Source organism: Nansenia antarctica (genome assembly GCF_963989245.1).
Source record: "Nansenia antarctica genome assembly, chromosome: 2".
NCBI classification, from domain to species: Eukaryota; Metazoa; Chordata; class Actinopteri; order Argentiniformes; family Microstomatidae; genus Nansenia; species Nansenia antarctica.
In genome coordinates this window covers 45,842,815-45,854,681 of record NC_137675.1, presented here as the reverse complement: position 1 = coordinate 45,854,681, position 11,867 = coordinate 45,842,815, and the positions used below count along the sequence as shown (strand labels likewise).

The window sequence follows — 11,867 nt, the reverse complement described above, 5'->3', positions numbered from 1 at the left end:
AGCAAGGTAGACTCTACTTGAACAAAACAACAAAGCAGCAAGAAAAAAAAAAGAAGAAAAAAAAAAAAGATTCTAAAATGTGTTTCTCACCATGGCAACCACACTGTTGCCGCCATTATCCTCTTTTCAGTTCTGGTTCTACCCTTGAGCATGAACAACCCCCACTAATGTTCAAGGGTGCATTGCAATTAACTTGAAGAGTGGTAAAGGGGATGGGGCTTGGGAGGACAGAGACATCTTTTGCACCCCACCCACCCAGATTTCAGGCAGTTATTGCATGCAAAGGATTGTCAACCAAATACTAAACATGAGTGTTGAATTTGGACATTAATAAATCTGTCCCATCACTTGGGTACTATGAAACTGGGGGAATATGCATTGTAATTACTGAATGGTGAAACCAATATAACAAATACCATCAAATAAAAGCTGAGTCTTAAAGTATCTACTTTAACCTCCTAGTAATTGTTTGATTTTAAATCCAAAGTGTAGAGCCAAAATAAAATAAAAATGCTGTCATTGTCCCATTACTTTCACAGCACACTGTATATGTACATACATATTTGTTTGGCATAATATTTCCCATGTTGAAATAGAAGTACATCATTCCTGCTATTATATCTGGTTTGGATCTTAGCAAATCTGACTTTATGAAAATAAAAACAATTCTGATAGTCTTCTGGGACATCACTGAGAATATGTTTTGATTTGTCAGCATTTTCATGTTGAAGAAAATGATTAACATGGCTAAAACTGATTGGATCATTAGATACTTCAGAGACAGATCTTTTTTCAGATTTTCTCTCTTTTGCTCAGTCTTTCACCCTCTCTCTCTTTGATCTGTTCCTACGACTGAAATCTCCTACAGTAACACCACCTTTTTAGCTCCCCTCTCAAGTATGGGTCTCATTGAGCTGCAACGTACAGACAATCAGGTCTGAATAGATTTCAGTTAGCATTACTAGATTGTATATAATATTCAAATCAACTATTCCTATGGTGATCTACATTCAAATAGGGGTAGCAGGCTCCTCTTAAACTCCTAACAAGGTCAGATAAACCATTCCTATAGTGATTTCAAAGGCTTTCAATGTACTCCAATGTCCATGTGACACTGAAACTAGACACCTCAATAGCCGCTTTTGGACAGCAGCGTTTGCCAGAGCGTGCCAAGGCGTACTAATGGCCAGTGTGGAAGACGGGTGGATCTGTATTCTGTGAGCTCCAATAGTGGAACTCAGCCTGCCTACTTCTGGTGAATCAGTATAAGTAAGTATATATCTTCAAAATAACAACGACCAAGTTATACTCCATGTAGCATTGCAACAGTATATAGGGATCAAGGAACCAAAAACTACATGCTAATTACAGTTTTTTACGATTGCTAACTCACCATGTTCAATACTGAAACCACAGTTTCACAACTCTTCATACAGTCTGCATTCGTAACACTCATGTTGGCCAATGACTTCATTCATGTCTCAAAAGAAGCTCGTTCAACCACACACTGTCAACAATGTTCACTCAGAAGCATACACTGTCATTCATAACATTCTGACTTACAAAACACTAACAACAGGGAGCATTACATAGTTTGAATGATTTTCACAAGAATGAATATTTCATTATAAAAATGGTTTGATTTATAGTAATCATAGACAGAATAGTTGACTGTACAACTGTAAAGTATTAGGCAACAAGAATGAATCAGAAATGCCGCAATTTGCTTGTATCCTTTATTCTATCTTTTGCTTCTATCCTTTACAGTATTCTATGTCTTATCCTTTTTTTTCAGTATCTTTGCAGAAAGTAAGTTACGGTACATTTACTTCAAAGTACACTACATTTACTTGTGTAAAATGAAAAGTGAAAAATAAAGTGGAAGATGCAAAGTTCAAATACAAAATAAAAACAGAAATTCCAGGGCTACAATACAATAGCAATCACACCAAAAATGTCTCACTCCTGAAGGTTTTGGTCCACCCTCTGGTCTGCATCTGGTCACATCTAATGTCTTCCCTGGCAATGCATCTAGTCTATTTCATTTCATTGTATATATTCTGCTAATATTTTCTAGACATTTCAATATGATTACTGCAAAAATACCACCGCTCATCCCTTATGAGACTTTGCTGAGGTGCTGGAACTGAAGAGTATCAATAGAGTGCAAAATAACAGCATCTGCACACTCAAACACTGTGCAAAAAAACAGTTTATTGCGAGCTTTCTGTCATATATGATAGGAATATGATTACTGCAAAATTGCACCAAATAATTCAGTTTTGAACGTGTTCTTCACAGTTTTGAACACAGTGGTTTAACAATGAAAAAATGTGTTGCAAATACATAGTATTTTGCAAGTGGGGGAGTTTGAATGAGAGAAGTGTTATGGCATTTGGAGAACGTAGTCATTGAATGCATTCTGTATGAAAGCAATGCACAAATCACAGAGAAAGAGTCACAGTTTTGTTCACATGGGTTTCTGCTCTGCTGACTGTATGAAGAGTTGTGAAACTGTGGTTTCAGTATTGAACATGGTGAGTTAGCAATCGTAAAAAACTGTATTATGCTAACAACTATACACCACGTTCCAAATGATTATGCAAATGATATTTTTCTCAGATTTTCCTAAATAGTCGATGCAAATGACAATCAGTATAATTTTCAAGTCAGTATAATTCAAATTGTATTGAACAAACCTCCCCATGATAACAGTATTAAAAAAAATGCACTGTTCGAAATGCTTATGCACAACAGAGTTTCAAAACATTTTATAGGTTGTAAAGAACAAAAAAATAATTTGGGTGAATTTGCAGCATTAGGAGGTCATATTTACTGAAATCAAAAGCTATTTCAAACAAAAACATCTTAACAGGCCAAGTTACATGTTAACATAGGACCCCTTCTTTGATATCACCTTCACAACTCTTGCATCCATTGAACTTGTGAGTTTTTGGAGAGTTTCTGCTTGAATTTCTTTGCAGGATGTCAGAATAGCCTCCCAGAGCTGCTGTTTTGATGTGAACTACCTCCCACCCTCATCGATATTTTGCTTGAGGATGCTCCAAAGGTTCTCAATAGGGTTGAGGTCAGGGGAAGATGGGGGCCACACCATGAGTTTCTCTCCTTTTATGCCTATAGCAGCCAATGACACAGAGGTATTCTTTGCAGCATGAGATGGTGCATTGTCATGCATGAAGATGATTTTGCTACGGAAGGCACGGTTCTTCTTTTTGTACCACGGAAGAAAGTGGTCAGTCAGAAACTCTACATACTTTGCCGAGGTCATTTTCACACCTTCAGGGACCTTAAAAGGGCCTACCAGCTCTCTCCCCATGGTTCCGGCCCAAAACATGACTCCGCCACCTCCTTGCTGATGTCGCAGCCTTGTTGGGATAGATGGTGGCCATCCACCAACCATCCACTACTCCATCCATCTGGACCATCCAGGGTTGCACGGCACTCATCAGTAAACAAGACTGTTTGGAAATTAGTCTTCATGTATTTCTGAGCCCACTGCAACCGTTTCTGCTTGTGAGCATTGGTTAGGGGTGGCCGAATAGTAGGTTTACGCACAACTGCAAACCTTTGGAGGATCCTACACCTTGAGGTTCGCGGGACTCCAGAGGCACCAGCGGCTTCAAATACCTGTTTGCTGCTTTGTAATGGCATTTTAGCGGCTGCTCTCCTAATCCGATGAAATTGTCTGGCAGAAACCTTCCTCTTTATGCCTTTATCTGCACAAACCTGTCTGTGCTCTGATTCAGCCACAAATCTCTTCACAGTACGATGATCACGCTTAAGTTTTCGTGAAATATCTAATGTTTTCATACCTTGTCCAAGGTATTGCACTATTTGATGCTTTTCGGCAGCAGATAGATGAGGGTGCGCAAATAATATGATCACATCACCCCCATCCTCAAATCACTTCACTGGCTCCCTGTCTCCCTCAGAATCGAATTCAAGGTCTCCCTCCTCACCCACCAGTGCATCCATGGAACTGCCCCCCCGACCTCAAGGAACTCCTCCATACCCCTCAGACCTCCTCACGCACCCTCCGTTCTACTGCCACCAACCTCCTCAAGACCCCCAGGACCAAGCTCCGCACCATGGGAGATCGGGCCTTCTGCTCGGCTGCTCCCAGGCTGTGGAATGCTCTCCCTGACCACCTAAGGGCACAGTCTGTGGATGCTTTTAAACGAAAAGAAAAAGAAAATGTTTATTGTGTTATCTTCCTGTTTTTAATTGTAGCACTCTGAGATTTCTTATGTAAAGTGCTTCTATAAATAAAATGTATTATTATTATTAGAGATCCTTTTTCTTTCCCATATTGCTTGAAACCTGTGGCCTGCTTAATAATGTGGAACGTCCTCCTTAAGTAGTTTTCCTTTGATTGGGCTCACCTGGCAAACTAATTATCACAGGTGTCTGAGAGTGATTTCAATGATCCAAAGAGCCATCCATGAGTTTAATTGAAAAACTAAAAATTAAATGTTTATGACACTTAAATGCAATTTGCATAATCATTTGGAACGAGGTGTATATATATATTCAATCACCATGGGCCGGTTGTATAAAGATGACATTTTAAGTCAGTCTTGCTATAGACTCTAAAATGTTCCTGTTGCATAAAGCTCACCTATGAGTGACTAAAGTACACAGCACAACTGAGCACCATCATTTCGCAAAATTGTCATCTATCCATTAGGAGCCCATGGGCCTTTCTTATATTTATGTTATAATTGTATATAATGTATGTGAAACGATTATCTCAGACTACGGTACAAAGGGCGCGGCTGTGGTTCAGGTGATCCGGTGTCCAATGATCGCAAAATCAGCGTTTTGGGTTCGATCTCCGGCTGGCCACGTATAAAAAGAGCTGCTGCATAATAAAGGTTATGATATTTGTTGAAGTGCCTCTTGCTAAGATGTTTCTAAGACGATAAATAATATCACAGCACTGGTTTATAGGCTATTCATAGCACAAGACTCGTGCTGAATGCTTGGGTCGCATACACATAAATCAACCAATCAAACTTTATTTATACAACCTATGGATGTTAAGCACCTAATAATTTTATCTAGCCTATATAGCACAAGTCATGCCTTGAATGGAACCTCAAGTGCTGAACAGTATTAAGTAAACCACAATACATGTGTGGGTGTCCGCGTCATCGTTATCGAAAAACGCACCCAATCGCCGACCACACAACTCCAAAAATGGAAACACCCTCGCAGACTGCACCGGACATGTGTGAAATTGCTGCTGTTCCGTAGCAGTCTGTTTGTATTCTCTGCTCTTGTCTGAGTTTGTTTAACACTACATTATTTTTATTCACATTCACATGGCTTTTCTGCTCTCTAACTAATGATAATGATATTCCAACTGCCCAGTTAAATCCAATCTATTATTTGGCATTCAGTGACATGCTTTTTAAATGATATAACACAGAATATTAGTCAACATTAATATTCAGGGAAGAAAATAAGCCAACTTTTATTGATGGGGGGCGGTAAGAGGCCTGGATAATGGACAGGGGGGCGCTGGCCCAAAAAAGGTTGAGAACCACTGAACTACAGTTTTGATAGGGAACACCTCCCCCTGATTGTCTCCACTGTTTCGAGTTTCACAATACAATACGTTTCTCCAAACCAACTTACATTTTGAAGGCTAAATTGGATGTGTGTAGTTCAGTATATCATGAATAGAACTATCATAATATCAGGAATTAAGTGTCCTGGGGCCTCATTTATAAAAAAGTACTTGAACGTCATCTTTGACTTTCACGTAAGCACATTTTTCTAAACAGACGTAAGCATTATTTATAAAACAAATTTTCTCAGCTGATAACAACATCGTTAATTTTATTACAGGCCACTTTTATTACGGCCCGACGTAGAGCTACGATCCACGGTCAAATTGATTCACGTTGAAATGGTATAAATCACTACACTGACGTGGTTTTCTACGTACCACACGGGTCAGATCAAATTTAATCCAAAGTACTTTCTATAACTCATTTATAAAAAAGTACTTGAACGTCATCTTTGACTTTCACGTAAGCACATTTTTCTAAACGGACGTAAGCATTATTTATAAAACGGCCTGCGCTTGTTTGAAATTGCATACGTGCTTCCTTCTATAAATACCAACGCAGGTAAAATGAACGCAGGTGAATGAGGTTTGTATTAACGCCTGTGATAGCGGCTCAATTATAGCAAGCCAAGTGCTATAGGGTAGGCGTTCGTCTGGAAGCGGGTGAGGGCAGAGAAGGGTGGCTTCTCGGTAAGTTGCATTTGTAACGTTTGATCATTGACAACTAACCAGGCAAATGCTTATACTCAAGTTGTAAAAGAAAATCAGGGGAGGTGGTGGATTTTATCATAGCCATGAGGACAATTTTAGCATCCCCTCGCCAGTGACTTCAGTGTCAGTGACTTGGTAAAAAATGTCATTGCATGTGTGCGTGGCCCCCTCGCACCTTGAAATAGCAGTAAAACAACGTTCATTGATAAAATGACATAATGGATGGAAAGGGGGGATGGCAGTTTTAGAAGGGGGATGATTTTGACTGTTTTTATTTCAAGGGGGATGCCATCCCCCCTCATCTCGAGTGCTGCTTATACTGTAATAATATAATGGTCTTATTCTTATCCAGGGGCCTCATTCATAAAGAAGTACTTGAACGTCATCTTTGACTTAAACGGACGTAAGCATTATTTAAACGGACGTAAGCATTATTAATAAAACGGGCTGAGATGGTTTAAAGTTGCATACGTGCTTCCTTCTATAAATACCAACGCAGGTAAAAATGAACGCAGGTGAATGAGGTTTGTATTAACACCCTGTGATAGAGGCTGAATTATAGCGGCTGAATTAAGACAAGTGCTATAATATAGGGTAGGCGTTCGTCTGGAAGTGGGAGAGGGCAGAGAAGGGTGGCTTCTCTGTAAGTTGCATTTGTAACGTTTGATCATGACAACTAACCAGGCACACAGGCACATGCTTATACTCTACTCAAGTTGTAAAAGAAAATCAGGGGAGGTGGTGGATTTTATAAGAGGACAATTTTAGCATCCCCTCGCCAGTGACTTCAGTGTCAGTAACTGTCATTGCATGTGTGCGTGCCCCCTCGCACCTTGAAATAGCAGTAATACCACGTTCATTGATAAAATGACATTAAGTATGGAAAGAGGGGGGTGATTTTGACTGTTTTTATTTCAGGGGGGATGCCATCCCCCCTCAACTCGAGTGCTGCTTATACTGTAATAATATAATGGTCTTATTCTTATCAGGTGGTCTTATTCTTATATGGCTGCTCACTCCCTGACACCGGAGAAAATCCAGTATAATTTAGAGCTTGGCCGGGCAAGGTCCGTTGTGGAACGCACTAGGCATGTTGAAGGGGAGATAGACAGCTCCGGAGGGATATAAAGGAAGACTGAAATACAATCAGAAACATCAGTTGGTTCCTTTTAAATCTTGAATTAAACTCATTTTCTCGGCTGATAACAACATCGTTAATTTTATTACGAGCCACTTGCATGAATTACACTAGGCAGTGCGGCTCACATGCCTGTAATAACTCCGCATAACCAGTAGGTAATGTGCGTAAGCAAGTTGAATACTCGACGTCGAGCTACGATCGTTTCCACGATCAAATTGACTCACGTTGAAATTGTATAAATCACTACGTTGACGTGGTTTTCTACGTACGACACGGGTAAGATCAACATTTGATCTAAGCACCCATTATGAATGAGGCCCCAGGTGACATTGAAAAGATGACTCCCTTTGCGATCTCCCAGACACCGGAGAAAATCCAGTATAATTTAGTGCGTGGCCGGGCAAGGTCCGTTGTGGAACGCACTAGGCATGTTGAAGGGGAGATAGACAGCTCCAGAGGGATATACATAAACATCAGTTCCCTTTACATCTTGAATTAAACAAATTTTCTCGGCTGATAACAACATCGTTAATTTTATTACGAGCCACTTGCATGAATTACAGTAGGCAGTGCAGCTCACATGCCTGTAATAACTCTGCATAACCAGTAGGTAATGTGCGTACGCAAGGTCATACCCGACGTAGAGCTACGATCGTTTCCACGGTCAAATTGACTCAAGTTGAAATTGTATAAATCACTACGTTGACATGGTTTTCTACGTACGACACGGGTAAGATCAAAAGATCTAAGTACTTTCTATAAATGAGGCCCCTGGTATCATATATACAGGGATGAAGGCACGAATAGCTCGCTACCGGCCACGATCAACCTTGGGCCGTCTGGAAAACCCTGAATCGCCTGCGCGTTGGAGAGGGGCGGTGCAAGGCGTCCATGAAGAGGTGGAAGCTGGCAACATCCGACTCATGTATATATGGAGAGCTCCAAACCATGGAGCACATCATGAGTTGCAGCCAGGCCCCACAGTACATACTGGAGATGACCTGGCAAACCAAGCGCAGCCGCGCTCGCCTGCGCCAACCACTGGAGGGACGTGATATGAAGATGGCCGGACGCGATGAAGAAGGGATGAAGGTTTTAAGATTGTGTAAAACAAAAACAAAATAATACAAATGAGATAGTTTTTCCCTGTCATTTTCATAATTTTAACATTTTTATTTGTTTTTGTCAAATACAGGAAGATCATGTACAGAAGAGGAACTGGGCATAGAGACTGAAGTAGCTGTACAATATTTACACACAAAAATGCCCTTCAAGAGTTTCAACAAATAGGTAAACCTCTCAAATAATAATTATCATAATAAACAACAAACAGATAAAAAAACGAACAATAAACACATTTTTTAACGCCTTTTAACCGTTAAACCTTCCTAAAACGCCACATTTTCTTTGAGAAAATGGACACATACTTATTTCTTTTTTTTTGTTTACTTCAGGCAGTAACTCTTCTCTTGTTGTCTTTTGAAGAACAAACAGAAAGAACAGTTTGCGTAGTTTTAAATACATTTCTTCCCTCATTCTACTCTTTTCAGCAGACAGAAAAAGAGACCATTATAATAGTGTTCTCATCCCCCCCCCCCCCCCCCTTCACCTCAATTTTGTTCCTCCAGCTTTTGAACAAGGGATTGAGCAAGGATTGGAGGAGTACCATTGGGAGTGCCATTTCATGTATACCCAAATAAAACATTATTATTTGAAATAATAACAGCAAACAATCCCAGCTAGGGAGGGTACTTCGTATAAATAATACAAATCATAATTAATACATATTTACTGTATACATATAGTGTGTGTGTGTGTGTGTGTGTGTGTGTGTGTGTGTGTGTGTGTGTGTGTGTGTGTATTTGAATGTAGATCACAAGAACAATCTTTCTTGTAGTGCTAACTGATTCACTGTAGTCCCCTGCTTTCCCTGTTCAGGTATAGAGGGGCATCGTACCCTTTTCAAACATTCACAATTTTCACTTTCCTCCTCAGCTCTCCTCTTTCCATCTCTTTCCTTAAAGTCAAGAGAATACTTCATGAGAAAAAAAGAAAGAACCCCCCCCGACTCCAATAAAAAAAAATTCATAGTGTCATTTTAAGTTAAAACCAAACCTTCAAACCGAAAAACACTGCTTGCTCTCTGAGCAGGGATTCAGTGGGGTCAGAATTCCCCTTCTGTTGCTCTTGGTATGCTCCAGTGTCCTTCCTTCCTCCCCTTTATCTCCTAAATACTGTATACATCTCCCAGCATTGCCTTCCTCCCAGCATGTGACCTCCCTCAGGCCTTGTCCTCAGGCCTTGTCCTCAGGCCTTGTCCTCAGGCCTTGGTGCTCAGGGTCAGCAGCTCGATAAAGGAGTTGAAGAGTGTTTCCAGCCAGCCCTGGTTGGCCATACACTGCTGCACCACCTCCTCCTGTCCAGGGTCCTCTGTCGCCTGCTCAATACTGTCTGTCTGAAAGAGGGAGAGGGAAGGACGGAAAGAATGAAACACTCCATGTCTACTAGATTTGAAATGTCCTTGAAGGAGGCAATATGTTTCCAGTGTGTACAGTATAGTTCATTCCTCTATTCACCCCTGCACATGTTTCACATGTTGTTACCTCAGAGTCTTAATCAGGATATCTTTATACGGATACGGCGGGTTGACCAAATCAAACACCAAATCAGAAGCATCCGAGCTGTTAGGATATCTATGATATCAGCACATGGCTACCTCATCACTTTGACTTGCAAAATGTAAATATACGCCATAAACACTTTTCGAGTGAAGAGTAAGGAACATTTAAAAAAATAAAATAAAACATAAAATAAAATAAAATCAATCATGAAAACGTTGCTAAACCAAAGGAAGGATTCGGACAATAATGCATGGTTGTTTTTGTCATCCTTATCCTACACACTACAAAATGGAAGGTAGGTAGTTGTTTACTGGGTTGCCATGCCAATCATAATAGACAATGCATTCCAAAACTATCAACGAACCTGCGCCCCTAACTGCGGTAATCATTTTATGAACTACTTTTGTAGGCGGAGGACAAACCAATACAATATATAATGAAAAGATTATAATAGCACCATTGCTTGTAGTCAGAATTGTTGCTGTCAGTGTAAACCTGTTGTATAAAAACGATAATACACTTAAGGGTGTACTATATATCTGGTTGACGTTACTCAGCTACCATTGATTGTGACATCCATGATATAACACACCCTCTTGTATTATTGCTCAAAATGTTTCCTGCACAAGTAATGGGACAGTGAAGCATTATTTCTTCTTTGGATTTGAAATCAAACCATTGGCTTGACATGTGTTTCTGGTTTGTCAGGAACATTGATGTGTTCCATCAATGAAGCTGAAATATCAGAAAATGATCTATCAGATACAAAGCCTAAATCTTAAACCAACTAATCAACAGTTTGGAACATCAGAAAGGAAAGAAGGCACTGGTGAGTTCAGCAACCTCAAACATTCAGTTGCTCACCATGATTAGGAAGACCCCCAAAACAACTATCCTACAGATCAGGAACAGTCAATTCAATTCAATTCAATTCAATTCAACTTTATTCGCCATGTGCAGGCACTAGGAACATGATTTGGCATTCCTACTCCAGGAGGTACGCGTGAATGTGTCAAACTACCGTCCGCAAACCACTTAGTTATCCACAAAAACAGGACTGTTACGGTTTGCAAAAAAAAAGTACCTCAAAGAGACTGCAGAGTTCTGAAAAAAGGTATTGTGGACATATGATACAAACATTATGGCAAGAGTAAAGTATGGAGGGGAAAAAAAACTGCCCAATATCCATAGCATACCACCTCATCTGTGAAATATGGTGGAAGGGGTGTTATGGCTTGGGCATGTATGGATTCCACTGGAACTAGCTCACTTGTCTTCATGGATGATGTAACTGTTGATGGCAGCAGCAGGATGAGTTCTGTGTACAGAAACATCTGTACAATGACCCAAAACATACTGCCACAGCAACTAGGTGTTTTTCAGGGCCAAAAAGTAGTAAATTGTTGCCTGGCTAAGTCAATCTCCAGATTTAAATCCTATTGAACATGCATTTAATTTTCTTAAGAGGAGACTTAACTTCAAAACAAACAACTGAAGATGGCTGCAGTACAGACCCGGCAAAACATCACCAGAGAAGATACCCAAGATCTGGTGGGGTTACTAGGTCACACACGTCAGGCAACAAATGATTGTCGACCAAAATACCAAATATGAGGGCTTCATTTGGATTTTCACATTTTGATTATCACTTTTGGTGGCCTAAAATAGTTGGACCATGTCTAAAAAGTGTGGTCATTTCTTTATGGTGAAATCAATATGTACACAAATATCATCAAATAAAAGCTGAGAATATCTACTTTAACCTCATAATAAGTTTGATTTAATTTAGATTTGTAGT

At 40.0% G+C, this 11,867-nt stretch overlaps 1 protein-coding gene across 1 annotated transcript in view; it reads right to left on the bottom strand.

Moving 5' to 3' along the window:
• Positions 1-9,768: 9,768 nt before the first annotated feature.
• The window catches only part of prr12b (proline rich 12b), a gene marked incomplete at both ends in the record, with an annotated part of 47,647 nt that continues 45,548 nt past the window's right edge, over positions 9,769-11,867 (bottom strand). The window contains one exon of the mRNA XM_080523677.1: positions 9,769-9,903. Within this exon, the coding sequence (XP_080379803.1) occupies positions 9,769-9,903 (135 nt within the window). The remainder of the gene's footprint in view (positions 9,904-11,867) is intronic.